Source organism: Microplitis demolitor, chromosome 5 (genome assembly GCF_026212275.2).
Source record: "Microplitis demolitor isolate Queensland-Clemson2020A chromosome 5, iyMicDemo2.1a, whole genome shotgun sequence".
NCBI classification, from domain to species: Eukaryota; Metazoa; Arthropoda; class Insecta; order Hymenoptera; family Braconidae; genus Microplitis; species Microplitis demolitor.
This window is the reverse complement of record NC_068549.1, coordinates 20,242,935-20,264,283: the sequence shown is the minus strand read 5'-3', so window position 1 is coordinate 20,264,283 and position 21,349 is coordinate 20,242,935. Positions and strand designations below refer to the sequence as shown.

Genomic DNA, 21,349 nt, shown 5'->3' with positions numbered 1-21,349 from the left:
ACCTATCATCAACTTTCTGAGAAAATTCAAGGCAACTTAATGTCAGCTAATAGATGCTAACTTTTGTTACCAACTTTCGTAGACAGTTAGCAGCTAGTTGCCGTCAATTTATGGAAATGCGAATTCGCGGCCAACTTGCTGACAAGTTGTTGCAGCAGATTGTTGCTAGCTTGCTGTCAGTTTAACCATCAAAGTATATATATATATATATATATATATATACATATATATATATATATATATATATGTATATATAATGCGTAGGAAGTTATTTCTATGACCAACATCAGATAAATTAAATTGTTAAAGTCATCAGCTGATTGCCTAAAAATATATACATATATAATTTTTTTTTAAATAGTAGTTTTACTCATTCGTATTATGGAGTCGTAAAAATGAAATTAAACCAAATATTGGATAGTTATATGTTAAATAAAAATATATTTAAATAATATTCTATAATATTTATTAATAAATTTTTAAGTTAAATTTTTTTTTATAAAAAAAACATAACTTTTATCTAATAAATACGACAGTAAAAATAAACCGAAAAATGGTGAAATTAATAATTTATACTTGTTTATTGTCATTATGTCTTATTTCTTTTGGAATATATATTTTGGGAGTTGCACATTATGTCACTGACCTGGAAGAGAATACATGTGACATGACTTATATGTTTGAATATCCTCAATACGTGGTAAGGTTAATTTTTTAAAATTACAGTATTTATTTACTTGGAAAAAAATGACTAATTTTATTTTTTTATTTCCATTTACTACAGAGAATAAAATTGGATAATGACATTGAGAGGGAATTTAATAAATTTTCTCTGTATGCTTATGGCGAAGGCCATGCGACTGAAAAATTACGACGAATGAAATTTTCAGGTATTCCTGTTCTATTTATTCCCGGCAATGCCGGTTCACATGAGCAAGGTATAATTTTATAATTAATATCAATTAAATTTACACTGTAAAAAATCGGGTGTAAATTCAGAGTAAATACGGATTTCATTTGAATCTAAATTTGCTCCATCACTCGGAGTTTTTAAAAAAAAAATTACTCCGCATACGGAGTCAATAAAAAGTTTTTTTTTCAGCGGAATGATTTGAATTTTATTTGAATCCGCATTCACTCTGATTGGAAATTTTAATTAAAATAAACTCCCCTTCGGAGTAAATTTAACTACAGAAGAATTAAATAAAAAAAAATCACCCGCCCAGATATGATTCACGTTCACTCTGAAAATTTTTTACAGTGCTTTAAAAAAAAACTATATATTATTCTGTAATAAATTTTTTTTAAACAGTAAGATCAATAGCTTCCGTAAGCTTAAGAATGAGCTTGAAACGAAGAACTCCATTTCATTTTGACTATTTTACAATATCTTTTTCTAAAGGTCTATCAGCTCTCTATGGAGGTAATTATTTATTACAATACAGTATTTGAATTTTATTTTAAATCCTAAGCAAAGTAATTTAAGTCACCCAAGTACAGAGACAACTTTAAGATGTCATAGAAATTTCTTAAAAAGAACAAGACAAATTTTATTTTTCAAAGCCAAAATTTTTATGACACTAAAGTTAGCCGTCTATTAATTTATTGATTATATAATTATACCTATCGTTTTTTTTAATTTCTACACGTGCATATTTTTTTTTCTGTAATTGATTTGTTGAAAAAAAAAAAAAAAACCCCAAAAATTTTTATTATCTACAAACTTTCGAATTAAAATTTTTTATATCAATAAGACGTAGGGATGTTGGTCTGGAGTCATAAAAAAATTGTCTCCTTTTTCCCGTCTTAAAACTCATCTCAATTGACATCATTTAGATCATTTATTTTATTACTATCTGTAATAAATTTTTAGCCGCCATTTGTGTCGTCTTATAAATAAATATTTTTTTCGGTGAAAAATTTCTGATGTCAAAATGTTTGTGGCTCGATAGGTCAAAAACCAGCCTCAAAACTGATTTTGACATCTTATAGATGTCATAACATTCATTTAAAATTACTCTGTAATTTTTTTTAAACGTAAAAAATTGATATTTATGTGAAATCCTTGAGAATATAAAAAAATTTTAAACCGTAATTAAAATTTAAAATATATGTAAAGCAATAAATATGAAATTTTTTTTCCAGGTATTTTAGAACAGCAAAAATCATTTACAAGACATTGTATTGACAAAATATTTACTCTCTATGACCATAAAGTCGACCAAGTCGTACTAATTGGTCACTCAATGGGCGGAATAATAGCCAAGTCTGTTTTACTCCATGACAAAACAAATTCTAGTCTAGCCAGTATTCTCATAACTCTCGCGAGTCCTCACACACCAAATATCGCATTCGATAAAACATTTATCGATTTTTATCACCGGATAAATAGCAGAGCAAAGCGCATTAAAGATATGGGTACCAGTGTGGTGTCAATCGGTGGAGGACCACGAGATCTTCAAGTCACTTCATCCCAAATAATTGATCCGCTCGCTGATCTCAATGTTTTGACTACAGCAATACCAAATGTATGGAGATCCCAGGATCATTTGTCTATTTTATGGTGCAAGCAACTAATTATCGTATTAGTTCGCGGTCTATTTGATTGCGTAGATGCCACCGATCGTGTTCCCAGAATAACTTCAGACCCCGATGTTAAATCACGCGCATTCAGTTATCACTTGTCCAGTCGTTTCGCGGACAAACATTTTGGTAATTATGAAAAAATAACGAATTTTGAGTCTGGTAAATGGATCGAAGTAACTTCTCCCCACTATACTTATACCAGTAACGATAATAGACAATCTAAAGGACGACAGAGTAATAAAATAACTTATTTAATTATTCCAATTGATCTTGAATCAGCTTACAGTTATATCAGTTTTGATGCCATTAATTTAGAAATATCAGACTGGATTTTCGTATGCTCAGCATCAGTTGAAAATTCAAATAAAAAATGTAAGTCAGGATTAAATCTTACAAATTTAACAAGACTGTCACCGGATTATTTATTTCAGCAGCGAAAAACAGTCGATATTAAATTTGCCGACATCATTTCTTTATCTGAAGTAACGCATTTTGTTGTAAAGATTTCAAATGATGCTGAAAAAAATACACCAGTAGTTGTGCACATCGATAAGTATTATCATGAATCAAGAAACACGCACATTGATGCTACGGGTGTTTACTGGCTGCCTTCGCCAGTAAAAACGATATTTACTGGCTACAAATACTCAGTAATAAATATTGAACCCGGAAGCTTGCGGTATCATGTAGACGTCAGTGGTGTTGATGACGGAGTTAGTTTTTTACTTGAATCAATCACTGATGGAGAAAATAATAACATGCCTGGATATGTGGTAATCGAAATGCAAGAGTCCTGCAATTCATCAAACTCCGTTATCATTCAGTTTTTTACGTTGACTGAAAAAAATATCGCCCGGTCTCAGATACTCCGCATGCAAACGAACGGCGACTATAAGAAGCCAGACAGTACTGTCAAGATTATTTTAAGTTTTGACCCAAAATTTTCATACAAAATTGTAGTACAGCGAGCAGGATTGATAGACAGGGCTGCTAATTTTGCACGAGATCGGTGGTTCCGACTTTATCCAACGGCAATAGGTTTATTGCTACTGATAATTGCTACCAGAATGGATAATACTAAACATAAAGAACTTGTAACTATTGGATTTACTAGTATTGTTGTCATTTATTCGGGAATTTACTTTGAGATTTTTATAACAATGGGATTGTTATTGGTGTTGTCTGTTGCTACGTGTTGCGCTGTTGTTTTTTCTGGCTCGATGGTTCATAATGTGACAGCCAGGTAAATTATTATTCATTTTTTAATGATCCTGAAGTTAAAAGATAATTAAAAATTTTCGAATTTTTTTTTAATACCTCAATTGAGATAAAAAAAAAAAATTCAAAATATGCACATGTAGAAAATTTTAAAAACTATCAGTGCAATTTTTTAAAATATTTTTTTTTAATAATTTACCTCTAAAAAAAAAATTCAAAAATTATTAGATGTCGGCTAACTTTGATCTCATTATTTTTTAAAATACACTGAGAAAAAATAATTTTTAGAAATATTGTATTGTCTTATTACAAAAAATTAGTATTGGAAATCGATCTAATTTATTTTTAGTGAGAAAATTTAAAAATTTTATGCAAAATTAATTTCTCAATCGGAGAAATCTGAGCTCAGCTTTTATTATTTTTTTTGAGCAAATAAATTTCGGTTTCCTGTCAGAAAATTATTTGACAAATATGTAATTAATAATTTAATGATTTTTATTCATTTACTACTTAAGAAAATATTATTTTTACAAAATTTGATTTTTCTCAGTGTAAAATTCAAAGAAAAAACATCGTTCACTTTTCAAGTCAACATAAAATTTTGAATTTAAATTTTATATAAAAATATTTTTACTTGAACTTTTGTTCTAATTACATAAAATTAAAATCAATGATTTTAAAAATTTTTAAATTAATGTCCTACACTGTCCTAAAAATTTAATGCTGCGACTAGTGACAGGCTGCGTAAAATATCCGACCACAAAATAATCCGCGATTAAAATGTTACAGAACCAGAAAAAAATTTTCGGTTTTTTTTTCTTGTTTTTAATACAAGAAAATAATTAATAAATATTTGTTTTCTTTTTTTAGATTTTTAGCTAGAGCACTAGCTCGATTTCCCGCCGCGTGGTATAGCTGGTTACTGCGCCAGGGCTTAGACCACTTGCCTTTTATTGCAAGTTTAATTCTCTTCATTATAATATCAAGTAGTTGTGCAGCAGTGGCTATGTTACTTTCAGTAGTAATATATTTTTTAAAATTAACAAGAATGTACGAAGATTACTTGGAAGAATTATTTATGGCATCGCTGCGGGCATTTATGCGTAAATTTAAAAAACCATCAGATAAAAGTAAAGTTAAAGATAATAAAAGTGATCCTAAAAAAAGTAATGATGTGGATCCAACAACAAATATCATTAATCATCTTTTACTATTCATGACTTGGTACCTCACGGCTATATCTGCGATACCAACAACTCTTGTATGGGCCAAAGACTTCAGGTTAATTTTCATTTCATTTTAATTTCTATTGTAAACAATATATAATTAATAGTATATTGAGTGACAAGGGATGAAACAAAACGATTTCAGACCAGGGTGTTGGTTGACATCACCCGCAGTCTAAAATTCTGTTTCATTCTGAGTTACACACTAGTTTTTCATGATTGCCTGCATTGGAACAAAGTTTCAGTGTCAGCAGCCAGTCAGAGACAAGTTAATTTAAGACCGATGGTGTCATCAATCATTAGCGTAAGCGTAAATTGTCATTTTAAATTTATGATTAGGGTAGTACTGTCGTTTTTAGAATCACCGTTCAGAATTTAATGGAATTCGACATATTGGTAGATAATGATAAGAAAAAGATCCAATTTAATTTTTGAAGAGCTACAGAAAACCAGTAAAATTTTTATTTTCATAGATTTAACATTGAGCTGCATGAAAAATCTCAGGTTTCATTGGATTTATTTTTTCTCTAGCTCTTCAAAAATTAAATTGGATCTTTTTCTTATCATTGTCTGCTAATATGTCGCTTCATTAAATTCTTAACGGTGATTCTAAAACCGACAGTACTACTTTAAGCAGAAAAAATAAATATTGTTTGTCATTTACACTAATTTTTATAAAACTTAATCACAAAGTCATAACTGTCAATTACATAAATAAAATTAGTGATCTGAAATTACCAATAAACAAATGACGTATCAGAGTTTAGATTGTGTCTTCAGTGAGCAGCAAAAACATGATTTTTTTCCCAAGGGACGAAACACAAATTCTTCTGCTCACTGACTGAAGACATTTGCAATTTACGCGCTTGCTAATATTAATTCCCATCATCAGACTGGAATTAAGTTGTTTCGGCTGGCTTGAGAGTAGAGACACTAAAACTCCGTTTCAATGCTGGTATCATAAAAAATAAATAATTATTTTAGTTACGAAACTCATCTGGCGACAGAAGATACTTCAATGTTTATCAGTTGGATTGTTTTAACCGGATGGGGCTCTCTAGGTCTTGTAAAAATATCACCACCTTCATCTGGAGATAATAAATTTCGTTTGAAAACGATAGCGATGTTTCAACGAATCGTTGGTTGGATATTACTCTGGATTGCACAATCGAAAAATATCTCCGATTATCAATGGATGATTCCTCCAATCGTAGCTATTTCTATTACTCGTATTGTATTGACTCCTTTTTTTGTCAAAAGAACTCAGTCCTGATAAATTAGTAATCCATAGATTATACTAAAAATAATTTTTAAAAAACTACTGTAAATAATAATAAAAATTTAAAATATTTTATTTTAAAACAACAGTTTGTTAAATTCTTTTTTCGCGTAAAATAAACTATTTTATTATTAATTATCGTAAGATTACAGGCGTTTATTATTAATTATTATGTAATATGTAGTAATAATAAAATTTATTTTACAGACATGTGATGAATACGCCTACTCGATTTATGTTCCAACGTATCGAGGACGGAAAATAACATGAGATCGAGTGTATTATTTATTCATTCGGTAGCTTACGGAGCTAGTAACTAAAAAAAAAAAATTTATCACCTTCTTTATTGTTTAAAATATAATTAGTAGTCTAACGCCCATTCATTGTCTTGTAGAAAAGAATCGACCACTTCTTTCATCGCTAAATTCGGGACAAGTTGATCTTGTGTGAGACGCACACGTGTAACAGGATCAAAGTGACCAACTCGTTGTAAATGTTCTTCAATATCTTTGCGTTCGTAAGTTATACCACTTGGTGTAATAACAGGTTCTTGAAGTATTTCGAAACTTATTTTACCACATAAATAATCTGGAACTTCTCGTTTCTGAATAAATAAAAAAAACATTATATATATTTAGTATAAATTTACTTGTTTTTTAAATTTATGAGTCTCGCGCCAAAATGTTTTAATTATGCCAATAAAAATTATCAATGAATTTAAATGCGATTAAGTTAGTATTAATATTATATATAAAATAACACACCCGTCGTCTTTCGTCGACTTTAGCAAAAAGATCATTGAGACGTGTAATGGCAGACTCTTTTTTACTTTCTATATCTTGTCTTTTAATAGAAATAGCTTGTGCAGTTGCTGATGATTCCGAATCACCAGCAGTACTTTTGTTCATGTCATTTGAATCTTCTCGTGATTTTTTTTCACCAGCAGATATTATTTGTTCATCGAGCGCAGCCATATGTCGCTCGGCATCCTCAAGAATTAATTGATTTAAGTAAGTCTGTAATTCAATATCTTGGGCAAGACGCTGCTCTTCTTTCAATTGAAACCGACGTTTTCGCGCCTGTCTCAGTACACTAGTCATATCATCTCCGTAATTTAGCTTTTGTTCCTTAGCTAAATCAACAGCTGCAAAAATAACAATTATACTCTCCAGTAATTCGAATACATTGAGAAAAAGATGAAAATTTTTTAAAATCAACTTGTGTCTACTTCGATTGAGAAAATTATTTTCTTAATTGAAATCTTCAAATTTTTCTATCAAAAATGTATAAGATTTAAAATTTTTAAGAGGATAATTTCTTGTGGTAAAAATATACACAGTAAAAAAATTGTGTATCTGTGTTAAAAACGGTCGGTGTTAAATTTTTTGTGGGGATTATTTAGTGTTAAATCGAGGCATTTCAGTGTTACTTTAAAATTTTAAATCAATCTACTATTTAACACTTTGAAAGTGCTACTTGGTACAAAAATTAAAATTATCAACATCTATTAAGTGTTACTTTAAAATTAACACAAAATTGATGGTAAAAAGTAAATCGATAGTCGCGGAAGAATTATTATAAAAATGAAAGTGAAATCGACATTTTATAAATGTCAATTTAACTTGAAAATTTTTTTTTATTAATATATTTTATTTAGCATTTACTAAAAGCTGGAATTTTCATCATACTAATAAAAAATATTTAGTTATAATTTCGAATTAATTAATGTAATGTTAAAATTATTTTTTCGCTAAATAAAAATGTGTTTTTGTTTTTTTAAAATAAATTAATTGATTTACTATTTGCAACTGCTATTAAATATTACGTGATTTTTTAAAAATCTTGACTCTAATAAAAAGATTGTTTACTATCAAACAATAGTTTAATGTTAAATAATAATTGTTGTGACTTTGATAATCTCAAAATAATATATAAATTATCTTTACTGAATATCCATCCTACAAAAATAAAATGTAAAAGTTAACATTTTTTTTTGTCGCCAGATATTTAAAAAGTATTAAATTAACTTCTCGTATTACCCGAATTTAGTGTTGAGATTTAAACCCAAATTTTGTGTTTAACTTCTCCCCAAATAGTCTGTGTTAAAAAATAACACAAATGTGTGAACCGTTTTTAACACAGATTATGTTGATTTTAACACAATATTTTTCACTGTGTACAATTCGAAGATTTTTTTCTCTCAGTATAAATCATAGTGATAAAAAATTTCTTTTTTTTTTTTTTTAATTACCACGCTGGAGATGTTTTATCGCTTCATCAAATGCCTCGAGTTCTAAAAGTGCTAAGCCTAAAAAAAAGTGACCCTTGACCAAACATGGATCCATATCCAACGCTCGTCGACAATCTTGACACGAAGATTCCCATCTTTTGAGTTTTAAATGACATAGAGCACGATTTGTAAAATATGGTGCTTGTGCTGGATTCTTAATCTTTAATTAAAATAATAAATATCACTAATTACACCAATAAATAATTAAACTTCCTTATAAACATATAGTAAATAAATGCGCAAATATATACAACAGAAACAGACTATGGAATTAAGAGTCTATTGTACTTACGATAGCTTTTGTATAACAATTAGCAGCATCTTCATATTTATGAAGACTAAATAAACGATTGCCTTGTTCTTTAAGCTCTTTATCCGTTAAATTGGCAGTTGAATACATTTTACTCATGTTTACAATAGATTATGTGCTGCAGCAGTCAGCAGCACCGCCCAATATACTACCCACCGCAAATTTCTCTGCGACGTATTATTTCACTATGACGTTTTTCCCGCATTTACCTCTCAATAAATTATTTTTTTATCTACTTTCTTCTTCTTGTTTTATTACAAATTATCAATACTATTATCACTAATCGACGAAGCTTCAAGTATTATAGACAATAACTTTTCTCTTTGTTATGTACTTTTGTTCCATACATCTATATATGTACATATACGTAAGTATATGTATTTATATATCTTGTATTTATATATAAAATATAAATGCACAATTCACCTCTTGTGCTTGTGACTTACTTACGCTCTCCACTCTCCGCCATTGGAAAATGAAATTAGCCGCCGTCTGTTGGTAGAAATTGTAAGTTAACTGATAAACAGAAGAAAGATAATTTTTATCATGCTCACTGAAAAAATTTCTATGATTTTTGTACTTCCCCTAATGTCAAAGTTTGCTTAGCAAAAGTTTTCTTGAATTTTTCGTCAAATGTCCATCAACTTGGAGCTTTTCCGTTTTTGATGACAATTTGCAGACAACTTGCTATACAATTTGATGTAAATTTACTTCAAAAGTTGGCTATAAAAAATTTGTCGTAAATTTTCAGGCAAATTTTGACATCAATCTATTGTTAATTTGACTTGAAAAATTGTTAAGAATTTTTTTACTGTCAAATTGTAGACAATTTTATGCATAAATTTGTTTACCTTTTAAAATGGTAAGAATTGACATCACTAAATTGGCTATTAAGGAGAATGCAAGTTAATTTTAAAAGTTGTGTGCAAATTGTCATCAAAAACGAAAAAAGCCCTAAGTTGACGAAAAATTAAAGAAAACTTTTATTAGGATTTTTTTCTAGTAGAAAAGTTACTTCTAAATTGAGGAAAAATTAACCGCGAATTTTAAATTACCGAAATTTGCTGACAATTTGACAGCAAAAGTTATTAAGAAAATTTTGCCTTTAATTTTTCCTCAATTTTTAAGTAACTTTTTTCTTTCTAACTTTTGCTGTCAAATTGTCAGCAAATTTAAACAGCAAATTTCAGTAATTTAAATTGTCAAATTACTGACAATTTTAAGCTGAAATGGTTAGCAGGGATAAAACTACATCACCATCCTACAAGAAAGAACTTGCAAACCTGAACCATAGATGGCCAACGGAAATAACTTACGAGGCCAGCCTACAAAATCATAAACCAAAAAAAACAATCATTAGTAAATTGGTATGAAACCGAAACAGACAATTGTAAATTTTAAAAGAATTTGTAAATAATAAATTTAAAAATGGAAACTCTTCCAGTGAATTCACGTAGAAAAATTTTAAATCATGTTGTTTGTGGATTATTAACAGAATATGAGTTTGTGAACTGTGAAAAACAAGCATTTGAAACACTTACAGAAATGCTGCAATCATGTAAATATTTATATTAAATTTTTAGGTTAAATTTTTAGTTTTCCTCTTGATTAAATTTTTGCAATCAATAAATTTGGATTATTCATAGTTAAAATTTCAAATTTAAATTTCAGTTTTAGTCCAAGTTGGCGAATCAACTAAAAATTACTGTGAATTAGCTGGCAGAACAGAACCACTCATAGCAGATGTCATTTTGTCCCTGATAAACATGGGATTTAAATTAGATGGTCTTGATAAATACGCACTGAGGCATAACAGAACGACACTGCCATCGTTGCAACAGCAGACACAGTCAAAACAAGTTAATATTCTTCAAGCTGGTGATAAACATCCGCATCCGCCACACATTCCAAATTATCTTCCGGCTTTTCCTGATCCTCATGCCTACATAAGGACACCTGTAAGTAATAGCGCTTGTGAAAATAATTATCATCAATATGTTATTTTAACTGTAATTGTAATTAATTATCATCTAGACTCATAAACAACCTGTCACGGAGTATGAAGCCATCAGGGAAAAAGCAGCCACGCAAAAAAGAGATACTGAGCGCGCGTTGACTAGATTCGTTGCTAAAACCAGCGAAACTCATAGTTTATTTTTATCTGATGACAACAGCGCTTTTCTATGTAAGATATATATTATTCATCATTTAATATTATTCCTGATAGCCACCATAACCGTAAGTTAACTTCAAGCTACGGCCGGAATCTGAAGTCAACAGCAAAAAGTTACGATTAAGTTGACAGATTGTCTGTAACTTCGATTCAATTTTACTTAAAATGTTACTCAGATGACGTTTTGATTGAAAGTTTCACTTCAAATTGACGGCAAGTTTTCCTGTAAAAATACATTCAGTTTACGGCCGCAGATTTACAACTTGCAAGTACAAAGTGTCGCTATCAGGGACTTGTTTATTTTTTTTAGGATATTCTTTGCTTCGGCCTCGTGGCCTAGAAGCAAATAAGCATTTTCTTTTTTTATTTGTTTACCTACATTGTTTATCGTGTGGCTGTAGACCGATTTATGCTTAATCAGGGTGGTCACAAATTGGAAATGCAGGAAATTATCAGGGAATTTAATGCAACTGGGAAGTATGAAAATGTCAGGGTTTCGAAAAGTATCCGGGAATTTAATTGCGACTGTTCAAAATTTAAAACTTTTCAATGATACTCTAGTATAAAAATTAAAGAGTATTAAAAAAATTTTTAATTTTTAATTGAGAAATATCAGGGAATTTTGAAATCATTTTTTTGCCGCCACCCAGCACTGCATCATATCTTGTGCCTCAACCAATGGTGGCTGACCTAGAACAGTGACATGAAATTTGAAATTTCAGCGATCACTGGGCTTTAAACTGTCGCTACTTACTCATTATTCATATATATAATTATCACTTATAAAGTGATATATTAATTGATAATAAATTTCTTGTTTCAGTAATAGCATGCAAGCCACAATTTCCTCCGTATCTCTCTGCGCTGATGCCGCAGGATCAAGTATTTGAGCCGGAAATAGAATTCGACTTTGAAAGTACTCCTGTAAAAAAGCGAAAAGGCATTAAAAATAATGATGACGTCATAGAAGAAGGAGCTATAAAAACCGAGTCACCGGAACCTAGTGAAGAAGTGTCGACGCAACAGGACATTATTGATAATCCTTACCTGAGACCTGGTAAAGTCCCTAATAATAAAGTGATTGGGTCCAGTAGTGTACAGAGTTCGTGATACTTTTTTTTTTATTTATAATTTTTTTAATGAAGTGTAATAAATTTATTATTTATATTTAATTGATAGATTAATTATTAATTAACATATAAAATTTTATGTACAGTTGACTTTCTGTCATAAGTCTGATCTACGGGACGTAGGGTAAATTTTTCTTAGACGGGTAGTCGACTGTAATTAATTATAAGTTGTAAATTATAATCAAGTTTTAAAATCAAAATCTATTTTTACTTTAAATAATTAATATTCAAAATTTAATTTTAATAGTTTAATATAAAATATTTTGTTTTGCATTTATTACCTTTTAGCTGAGTTCAAATTTTTTTAAAAGCGAAGTAAATAAAATTAAAATTTTATTTAACGAAAAATTCAAGGAAAACTTTTTTGTAAATAATTAAAAAAAATCTGCTAGTACTTGAGTAAATAAAATATGACCCAATAATTATATAACATCACCTGTATTCTTAAAAATTATTGTTATATATATAAACTTATATATAAGATACATCGAGATCGAAGATCATTTAAATATGTACATAATAATGAAGTATTAACTTTAGCGCCATGTCGATGTTTCGAAAGACTCAATGCCTTCGGCCCTCAGTCTGCTGAGGATCGGGCGATAAATGTCTGGCGTAAAGGGCAGAATGACACCGCGCTGTTGAATTTCTCCGTCGAGGATCATCTTAGTAGCGATGGCTGCGGGGTAGCCTACGGTGCGCGACATCGCCGAATGACTATTAGCGTCTCCATATATGACTAAATTTATTCCCTTGTTCTCGATCCTGTTTCCCGGCCATACGACCCCGATGTCGTGTCTCAGGATCACTAAATCCCGCTCTGATTCCTCGAAGCACAACTTTTTTGACAAGTAGTGCGACAGCGTGTCCAAGGGAGTGTTCAGTTTCAGTACCGAGTCTTCAGCAAGCAGACCCAGATCTTCAATTGCCTGGACACGTTCCTCTGAATTAACGCGTTCTATGAGCTTGCGTTTGAGGTTTTCGTAAAATATATCGTCATTCATCAGTCCTAATAAATTACAAATAAGTGTGCGCTGTAAAAAAAAATTTGATTATTTTTAATAACAATAAATTTTATAATTTAAGGGGGAAAGGAGTCTGAGATACAAAAAAAAGAGGATATTTTTGTAATTTTTTTTTAGAGTACTTTCTCTATGAAATTCTTAAAATTTACGACATTATTAAGCAACATTCCAAGAATATTCTGCTAAATTTTCATAAAAAAATATTGAAAAATAAGCCAGTGGTGGTGGGGAGAGACGAGTCACCTCAAAAAAGTCTTCTTGCCGTAGGCAGGATAACTCATGACTGCCTTACCTGAAATCAAAAAACCAAAAAAATTTCTTTAGTACACAAGTTTATCTTAGATTTGAACGAAGGATTTTTTTCAATAACTACTTATTTTTTAATTAAACAAAAGGATCAATTTTTGGTAAAAATCAGAGTTTTTTGATTGCACCTTTACCAAAAATTCAAAAATGAATATTTTGTTTATTTCTTCGTTCAAATCCATCAAACTTATATACCAAATAAATCTTTTTAGTTTTTTTATTTCAAATGAGGCATGAGTTATCCTGCCTACGGCATGGAGACTTTTTTGAGGTGACTCGTCTCTCCCCACTGCCACTGGCTTATTTTTCAATATTTTTTAATGAAAATTTAGCAGAACATTCTTGAAATGATACTTAATAATGTCACAAATTTTAAGAATTTTAATAAAAAAAGTTACTCTGAAAAAAAAATCACAAAAATATCCTCTTTTTTTCGTATCTTAAACCCTTTCCCTTAAATAAAATAATATGAGTACCCAGGTAATGTCTGGTCCATTAGGATGTAAAATGGGGTGAGGATTAGGATCAATAAGACCCAAAAATTGTAACGACTGCACAGTGTCCGTAAAACCACGGAATCTTAATGTCCCGCGTAGAATAGTGTTGGCATTATGGATGCCATACAATTCGCGGTATACCGTGCTGTCGCGGTTAGGAAAACCTTCCAAAGCGAACCCTGGTAAGAAGTCAAGACTCTGGACTGCTGACATAAGATCGCCACCTCCAGCGATTTCAACAACTTGTCCATTGTGGTAATACTTTGCCGGCGAGAGCGTATTTATCAGAGCACCACGTGGTGACCAGCTGAATTTGTACCTCAGCGGATTCGATGAACACTCCGGGGCTGGTAGACCTCCGCACCATGAAACAAACGAATCAATTTTACCTCCTGCCTGCTTTATGTCATCGAAACATTCAAGTGCCAGCAGATGATCAATACCAGGATCTAGACCCACTTCATTCAAAATCGTCACTCCCGCATTTTCTGCTCTAGAATAAAAAAATTATTATTAATTGTACGTTGGGTAGAAAATGAAATAAAAATTCACTTACTCTTCATGAAGACTTTTTATGTTATCATTCAAATAACTAGCGGTTACCAAATGGGTCTTGGTCTCAATGCAAGTTTTAGCGATCACATGATGGAGTCCGTAAGGCAGCAACGAAACAGCAGCATTAGCAGAGCTGATTATCTCCTTCAAAGTATCCGGGCGGTCGATGACATTAAGAAAAATAGACTCGACTCCAGGATATTTATTAGCCAGAGTATCGGACTCTTCTTTCAAATGCGAGCAGACGACAATTCTCATGTTGCCATCACGGTGCAAATATTCAACCAATGGAGCAGACACGTAACCAGCTCCCAGTACCACGACAGTTTTAGTCTGAGCTTCGCCGTTGTCACTAGATGCCTTGTGTTTACTCTTTTGATTCAGCATCCTCAGTTCTTTTATGTACTCGAAGTTAGGCGTCAATTGACCGTTGGACGCAATGATCGCGCCGTGAACAGCAGGACTGAAGTTGTGCTCATCCAGGGGCTTCTTGGCTTCGGACTTCTCGATGATCTCGCAGGCAAAAGGGAACAGCAGATCGCCAAAAAAATCTGTTGATTCTCTAGGCAGCTGCGTTGGCATGTTGTCAATAGAACAGACCAAAACACCAGGACCTTTGAAGGATTTGGTGTCTTTGTTTCTGTCGGCGCAGTAGAGGCAAAATGGGGTGTCGATAGTCGTACACTCGTTCATAAATTCGATGCTGCCTCCAGGGTCTGCAGATATGTCGCAAATCGCCAGCATGCGGTGAGGCAACGGAGGCGCACCGACACTTATTGGTAACCAGGGTGTGTAAGCCGGTCTCAGAAGATTCTTAGCGTCAGGAATCGTCAGCAGTTTTGGTGAATCGACTGCCCAGTAGATTCCATTTATTATTACTGATGCGTACGGTGCGATTTTTTTACTGAATGTTGAGATATAGAGCTCTGGGTGCTTATCGTACTCCTCTGCGTCGTATCCGCCGTCTTCTTTCCGCTCTAAGTGGTGCCGGCGGCGTATCTCGCAGCCGTATATTTTATTTGTATCTAGAGTTGGTTTTTTTTATTGTAAATTAAGAATAAGAGGTCAATGCATCAAGCTATCGGGTATTTATACTTTTAGATAATAAGCTGTGATGTAATAGTGATATTAATATAAATATATTTAAGGAAATATAAATATATACGCTACCGTCAGAAGGATAAAACTAGCGGGAGTAATTGATCACGGGTTTGTAATTAAAATTTCTAAAAAATTTATTAGTTTATGATTTGAAAATTAAAATTCTCTAGTTTAGAAAAATTTTATCAAGAATTAAATTGAATAGAGTAAGTGTGGGTGTTGCTGTGATTTAAATCGGTTCAGATTTTGGAGGGAAAATTGAAGGGACAAAATATCATTTTTGTTAAATGGGTTTTTTTAATTTACTTAATGATGGGGATTTGCGTAATAATCAGATTTGTATCGGAAACAATTTTGAAGATAAATTTTTTTTTATCGTACAGAGTTCATATTTTATTTTTATCTGCTCAAAATTAATTTATCGTTAAAATTACATGTTTTGGGTTAAAAATTATCAGCTTTAAAAATAAATATTAAAATTTAGAGACCAAAATATAATTTTTATAAAATTAGCCGAAGCGGCTTTATATTAAAAGTTTGAATTTTCAATGAGTTTACAAAATTTCTTTACTGTAAAAAATTTGGGAAATGAACGCGGATTAATTCCGGGTAAATGCAGAGCGAAGAGGAGTTTATTTTAATATTAAAACTTCGAATTAAAATGAATGCAGATTTAAATAAAATCCAAAAGACAATTTTTAAATAATTTTATTATTTTATTTTAATGATAAACTTTTATCAACGCTTTAGATTTACGCAAGCTTATTTACGTTTTCAATACGTCGGATAAAATAAATATTAATTTTAATGATCATTCCAGTCTCTGTATCCGTTTGAGTTTTTAATGCCAAGTAGGTGCAATATACGATTTAAACTTTGACTCGTTAACAAAAATAATTTTAAATTTCGCGCGACTTGAACCCGAATAGAAATTGGAGTCTATTAATTTTTTTTAATTCAAATAAATTTTAAAAATCAGTCATCGTGTTGGCCTCAAGTATTTAAATTTAAAAATAAAAAATAATTACCTCCGTGCTCAGCGACTTTTCTCAGGCTCTGAGGATCGACATACTCATGAGGAAGTTCTTGAAAAACTTCTTGACCTCCTTGGCTAACATTACCGCTGCCTGTAAAGACAAAAGTGAGCGGGCCGATGGACTTGGGCATCGCGCCAAGTGCTATTTCATATCCGACATCACGAATCGCTTGGCGAGCAACCGCGGAGTCGCGGTAATTGTGCGCGGGCCCGATGTGCATAAACGGGGTGTGATGGCCCAAAGCCAGCAGCCTCAGTCCCAATCCATGGAGAATATTTATCATCCCCGCAACTCCCGCGTACTTTCCAAAGGCGACAAGTCTCTGGCCGTTTTGGTCTGTCAGCTTTTCGTAGTCCAGCAGCCGGATATTCTTCTCTAGAATCGCGTCCAGCAGCGGCATGTTGCTCTCCTGAGCTTTTATCGTATGAGAGAAGAAGCAGTAAGTTTTGTTGGGTATCAGGTGGTCAACAGGAACTTGCTTCACTCCAAAGATCACCGAAGCTTCACTTATGTCTTCTTGGAGATGTGCTCCAGCTGCCAAGTAAGACTGGGCCGGATAAGCTCGACGGTTGCTCGGCTGCACAATAACTTTTACCCCGGATCTTATTAATCGTCTGACGTTCGATGGTGCCAATGGTGCCCGTCTTTCCCATACTGACTGATCTTCGCGTCTTATAGCGACAATTTTACCTTTTAAATTCTACAGAAAATTAAAAAAAAAATTGTCGAATAAAAACAGTAAATATTTATTTTTAATTCTGTAGAAAATAAAATTTAAAAAAAATGAATAACTTACACTATTATAACGGACAGATAAATTAGTAAATCTATGCCGTCGTTGACGATAATTAATCCGCCGGAACATAATAACAACTAATAATTATATAAAATAATTCCGTAGTTTAAATGTATGTCTTAACATATGAGAGATAAAATAACGTATGGATAAAACAATTCCACCACAAAATCTATCTACGCAGTGTTGACCTCTTGATTATCGTATTATTGTAAGAGCTCTTATTAGTTTTGTGCTAAAAATTATTACATCGTTATCTTTGTAAAAATTTAACTACCGGTAACAATTAACGGGGGCCAGAAATTGTTTTTTTTTTGTTTATTTATCTTGAGAATTTTCGTGTCATCGCTTATCGCTAATAAAATAGTAAATAAGATTAGAGATTGTAGAGAATTTAAAAAATTAAAGTTTAATTTAAATATATAGATTATTTTATTAATACAGTAACATATCGATTGATTAATTGATTGGTGATAAATTTATCTAAACAAACTGATTAAATAACTGTTGTGTTATCGTCGTTATCAATGAGGCTGGGCCTTTATGGATAAATACATTTTACTTTTAATAGTTTGTTTAGTGGGATTTATTTTCTTCAATATTTGGGTCATCACATTGACTAGTTGATCAGAAGTTAGTCCAGTCTTTTTTGATTTGAATTTCTGCAGCAATTCTGTTGTCGTCATTGGCTTGCGCATCAAGTAACGACGTACTGCATCTTCAGTAATTCCTTCACTGTAAAGTTTATTAAGTATATAATTAATAAGATATTGTGTGACAGGGATGAAACAAAACGATTTCAGACCAGGGTGTTGGCTGACATCACCCGCAGTCTGAAATCGTTTTTTTTCTGAGTTACACACTATTCTTTCATGATTATCTGCATTAGAGCTTAAAGTTTCATCAGCAGCCAGTCAGAGACAAATTAATTTAAGACCAACTACTAGTGTAAACGTAAATTGTAATTTGCAATTTATAATTAAGCAGAAACTAAATACTATTTCCGGGATTGGACTGAAATTCGCTTTTCTCGACTGATTGTAGAGCCACTGAAACTTTGAGTTTCGATGCTGGTATAATAAAATATAATTACCTTGATCCTGGCAAAGGTGTAGCGGGAACATAATTAGAAACAGGAGTCTCAGATTTTATTTTTTTAGCTTGAGACAAATCAGGCGAGGAAGTGAGTTTACGTTTCAGAGTATCGGAGCCACTTGGAGCGGCGGTAGGAGTAGGTGACCTTGAGTTGTGAGCACTGGCTGATTTTTTACCATTGACTTCTTTGGGAGCATCTGAGTCAGAACCTGAATCACTTGACGCGTCGCTAGCTGATGAATCTTTACTATTTTTCTTCGGGTCCTTCTTTTTAAGTTTCTTCTTCTTCTTCTTGTCTTTGTCCTTTTTCTTGTCCCCTTCCTTGGCTTTGTCCTTATCATCTTTGCCTTCTTCGTCATCGAACTCATCATCATCTTTTTTATCTTCATTGTTCTCTTCATCGTCGTCTTCATCAGACACCAACAATTTACGCAACGCGTCTTCTTCAGCAACGGATTTTATTTCTTTGGTCTGATCTTTTTCATCCTCGGAATCTGTTGAATCTGATATATATTCGCATTCTCTACCTTCTTCATCGCCGTCATCGCTTTCTTCAAATGCCTCATCATCGGAATCAACTTTTTTCTTTTTCTTTGTCGCTAAAATAATTTAAAATAATTAATTAATTATTCTAAAATAAATAGATAATAAAAACTTACGTTTCTTTTTCTTTTTCTTCTTATCATCTTCATCATCCGAATCTTTCTTCTTCTTCTTGTCTTTATCACTACCAGACTCATCGTCATCGTCATCATCACTAGACATCCACTCATCCATTTCCGAAATCTTCAATTCTTTTTCCTTCTTAGCAGTTTTTTTACCTTTACCAGTGTCATTAGCTTCCGGTTCTTCATCGTTAGCTTCCTCGTCTTTCTTAAAACGTTTCCTTGCCATCAGCGACCAATAATTTATTGTTTTAACTCGCCTACAAAACTCCAGTTCCGCTTCTTCGGCACTCAATGTCGTGTAGCGCTGAATTGGCTGAAAATTATACCATTCGTGGAGCGGAAATGCTTCGATAGCACCGTCAGGTGCATGGGTAAATACATAGTAAGCAGCATTTTCGCTGATACCTCCTTCACGTATTCCTTTGAATTTTTTTCCCGTCTTACCGCCGGTTTTCAGTACCCAGGGTTGATCTTCTGGTTTATATTTTCGCGAGATCATTCCAAATTTTTTACGTCGCGCTTCTTCACGTGCGTCGCGACCAAATTCAGACCCAGCTCCAAATTTTGGCATGTCTTCATCGTAACCTTTATACTCACGGGCGTTATTTTCACGTTCCATTTTAACTTGTGTCCATTTTGATATGTCGACATTTAAAGTTGCATTGAAACGCATGACGTTGTGTCTTTTTCTACTGTTTCTATTTATTTAAAATATTAATTATCATTAATTACATCTGGAATTTTTTTTTTTTAATTGATTTATCAGTAAATAAATAAATAAATATGTAAACTTACTTAGGAACCCGAATACTAAATTCCTGAACTGTCGGTACTGGTGCAGGCTGGAGAAAAAAAATTTAATTAACATTAATTACTATCAGACAATAGTGTAATTATTAATTAATAATGTAAAAAATAAATAACTAACCCTAGATCCTGATGCTGCTGGAGTACTCATGATGAATAGATTTTTCTTTAGCAAAATTATAATATTTAATTATTATTTTTATTTGCACTAGCTATAAATAATTTATTACAATTATTACTTTTATTAATTACTAATTAATATATTGTCAACATTTTATTCACTGTCATAAACAAGCTGCTGACCTTGATGACAAACTGAGACAATTTATATGTTTTGTAGGTTAGAAATTGTAAAACTGTAATCAATGGCTGAGTTCGATTTGAATTTAAAATTAACGCGAACTCGCTCGGCGGGAAATTTAAATTTTAAAAATAAAAATGTCTTGGAAAAATTAATATGAGTGTAAATGTAACAGACATATGATAATTTTTCAATTACATATAAAAAAAATTAAATAATTAAATTTATAAAATTTAAAAAAATTCATATACTGATTTTTGAATTTTTTAAACATGGATTTTTTCATTTTTATTTTATAAAAATTATTAATTTTCTATCACTTTTATTACTTTAAATGTGTGTGAAAAAATTTATAAACTGTAATTACTGCCAATTAAAACAAAGGATTGGATTCTGTAAAATAAAAACTTTAATTAATAATTAAAAAAAAATAAGTAATGAAACAAGTGATAAATTTTTATATTTTTTTTGTAATTCAATTTTTAAGACACTATAATATACAACAAATTGCATATATACAATATTTGACATGTATAAGATATATATATAGATATATGTATATATATATTTTATAATTAATTAATTAATAAAATTAATTAATTAGGATTTCACCCCATGATGACGCATTTCTTCATATTACTTTTGTTCAATTAAATTCGCCGGTGCTAAAAAAAATCAATAAATTTATGATAAATTTTCTACTGATTACGTACTAGATTATAAACAAAAAAATTATAAGTATAATTATAATAATAAAATAAAAATATATTAGAGAGAAAAAAAATCGAGTATCATACACTACTTATTTTTTTTTTATATTTTTTTTCACTTCATTTGCATTGTGATTGAAATTTTTTATAAGAATAAAAATGAATAATAAAATTATTTAATGTAATTAAAAATATCTAATTATTATTATTATTATTAATACATTATTTATTACTGAATG

The 21,349-nt window shown here is 31.3% G+C and overlaps 5 protein-coding genes across 5 annotated transcripts; 2 read left to right on the top strand and 3 right to left on the bottom strand.

Annotated features, from left to right (window-relative positions):
• The first annotated feature begins 356 nt into the window (after nucleotides 1-356).
• Nucleotides 357-6,303, top strand: LOC103579456 (GPI inositol-deacylase). Its single transcript, XM_008560853.2, has 6 exons — nucleotides 357-700; nucleotides 785-938; nucleotides 1,313-1,423; nucleotides 2,146-3,829; nucleotides 4,675-5,085; nucleotides 6,015-6,303. Exons 1-6 carry the CDS (start codon nucleotides 554-556, stop codon nucleotides 6,301-6,303), a joined length of 2,796 nt encoding a protein of 931 aa, XP_008559075.1. The 5' UTR covers nucleotides 357-553.
• Nucleotides 6,304-6,407: 104 nt separating this feature from the next.
• Nucleotides 6,408-9,369, bottom strand: LOC103579457 (E3 ubiquitin-protein ligase CHIP). The gene is made up of 4 exons (XM_008560854.2): nucleotides 8,892-9,369; nucleotides 8,561-8,759; nucleotides 7,074-7,453; nucleotides 6,408-6,913 (listed from the first exon to the last, which is right to left on the bottom strand). The coding sequence occupies exons 1-4, from the start codon at nucleotides 9,006-9,008 to the stop codon at nucleotides 6,671-6,673; spliced, it is 939 nt and encodes a 312-aa protein (XP_008559076.1). The 5' UTR covers nucleotides 9,009-9,369; the 3' UTR covers nucleotides 6,408-6,670.
• An 898-nt stretch (nucleotides 9,370-10,267) lies between these two features.
• Nucleotides 10,268-12,254, top strand: LOC103579459 (transcription initiation factor TFIID subunit 8). Its single transcript, XM_008560855.1, has 4 exons — nucleotides 10,268-10,467; nucleotides 10,581-10,867; nucleotides 10,944-11,094; nucleotides 11,906-12,254. The coding sequence occupies exons 1-4, from the start codon at nucleotides 10,338-10,340 to the stop codon at nucleotides 12,190-12,192; spliced, it is 855 nt and encodes a 284-aa protein (XP_008559077.1). The 5' UTR covers nucleotides 10,268-10,337; the 3' UTR covers nucleotides 12,193-12,254.
• A 380-nt stretch (nucleotides 12,255-12,634) lies between these two features.
• LOC103579460 (alpha-aminoadipic semialdehyde synthase, mitochondrial) lies at nucleotides 12,635-17,778 on the bottom strand. Its single transcript, XM_008560856.1, has 5 exons — nucleotides 17,530-17,778; nucleotides 16,725-17,433; nucleotides 14,597-15,620; nucleotides 14,020-14,533; nucleotides 12,635-13,246 (listed from the first exon to the last, which is right to left on the bottom strand). The coding sequence occupies exons 1-5, from the start codon at nucleotides 17,596-17,598 to the stop codon at nucleotides 12,749-12,751; spliced, it is 2,814 nt and encodes a 937-aa protein (XP_008559078.1). The 5' UTR covers nucleotides 17,599-17,778; the 3' UTR covers nucleotides 12,635-12,748.
• A 162-nt stretch (nucleotides 17,779-17,940) lies between these two features.
• LOC103579461 (general transcription factor IIF subunit 1) lies at nucleotides 17,941-20,419 on the bottom strand. Its single transcript, XM_008560857.3, has 5 exons — nucleotides 20,221-20,419; nucleotides 20,088-20,134; nucleotides 19,284-19,990; nucleotides 18,623-19,223; nucleotides 17,941-18,264 (listed from the first exon to the last, which is right to left on the bottom strand). Exons 1-5 carry the CDS (start codon nucleotides 20,248-20,250, stop codon nucleotides 18,054-18,056), a joined length of 1,596 nt encoding a protein of 531 aa, XP_008559079.1. The 5' UTR covers nucleotides 20,251-20,419; the 3' UTR covers nucleotides 17,941-18,053.
• Nucleotides 20,420-21,349: the final 930 nt, after the last annotated feature.

Coding starts and splice junctions, on each gene's coding strand:
- LOC103579456 (XM_008560853.2), top strand. CDS start 554: ATGGTGAAATTAATAATTTATACTTGTTTATTGTCATTATGTCTTATT. Junction 939..1,312: donor TGCCGGTTCACATGAGCAAG/GTATAATTTTAT, acceptor TTTTTTAAACAG/TAAGATCAATAGCTTCCGTA. Junction 5,086..6,014: donor GTATGGGCCAAAGACTTCAG/GTTAATTTTCAT, acceptor TAATTATTTTAG/TTACGAAACTCATCTGGCGA.
- LOC103579457 (XM_008560854.2), bottom strand. CDS start 9,008: ATGAGTAAAATGTATTCAACTGCCAATTTAACGGATAAAGAGCTTAAA. Junction 8,760..8,891: donor ATTGTTATACAAAAGCTATC/GTAAGTACAATA, acceptor TTTTAATTAAAG/ATTAAGAATCCAGCACAAGC. Junction 7,454..8,560: donor GATAAAACATCTCCAGCGTG/GTAATTAAAAAA, acceptor TTATTTTTGCAG/CTGTTGATTTAGCTAAGGAA.
- LOC103579459 (XM_008560855.1), top strand. CDS start 10,338: ATGGAAACTCTTCCAGTGAATTCACGTAGAAAAATTTTAAATCATGTT. Junction 10,868..10,943: donor ATGCCTACATAAGGACACCT/GTAAGTAATAGC, acceptor ATTATCATCTAG/ACTCATAAACAACCTGTCAC. Junction 11,095..11,905: donor TGACAACAGCGCTTTTCTAT/GTAAGATATATA, acceptor TTCTTGTTTCAG/TAATAGCATGCAAGCCACAA.
- LOC103579460 (XM_008560856.1), bottom strand. CDS start 17,598: ATGTTCCGGCGGATTAATTATCGTCAACGACGGCATAGATTTACTAAT. Junction 14,534..14,596: donor ATAAAAAGTCTTCATGAAGA/GTAAGTGAATTT, acceptor TTTTTATTCTAG/AGCAGAAAATGCGGGAGTGA. Junction 13,247..14,019: donor ATGGACCAGACATTACCTGG/GTACTCATATTA, acceptor TTTTTTTTACAG/CGCACACTTATTTGTAATTT.
- LOC103579461 (XM_008560857.3), bottom strand. CDS start 20,250: ATGAGTACTCCAGCAGCATCAGGATCTAGG. Junction 20,135..20,220: donor CAGCAGCATCAGGATCTAGG/GTTAGTTATTTA, acceptor TTTTTTCTCCAG/CCTGCACCAGTACCGACAGT. Junction 19,224..19,283: donor GAAGAAAAAGAAAAAGAAAC/GTAAGTTTTTAT, acceptor AAATTATTTTAG/CGACAAAGAAAAAGAAAAAA.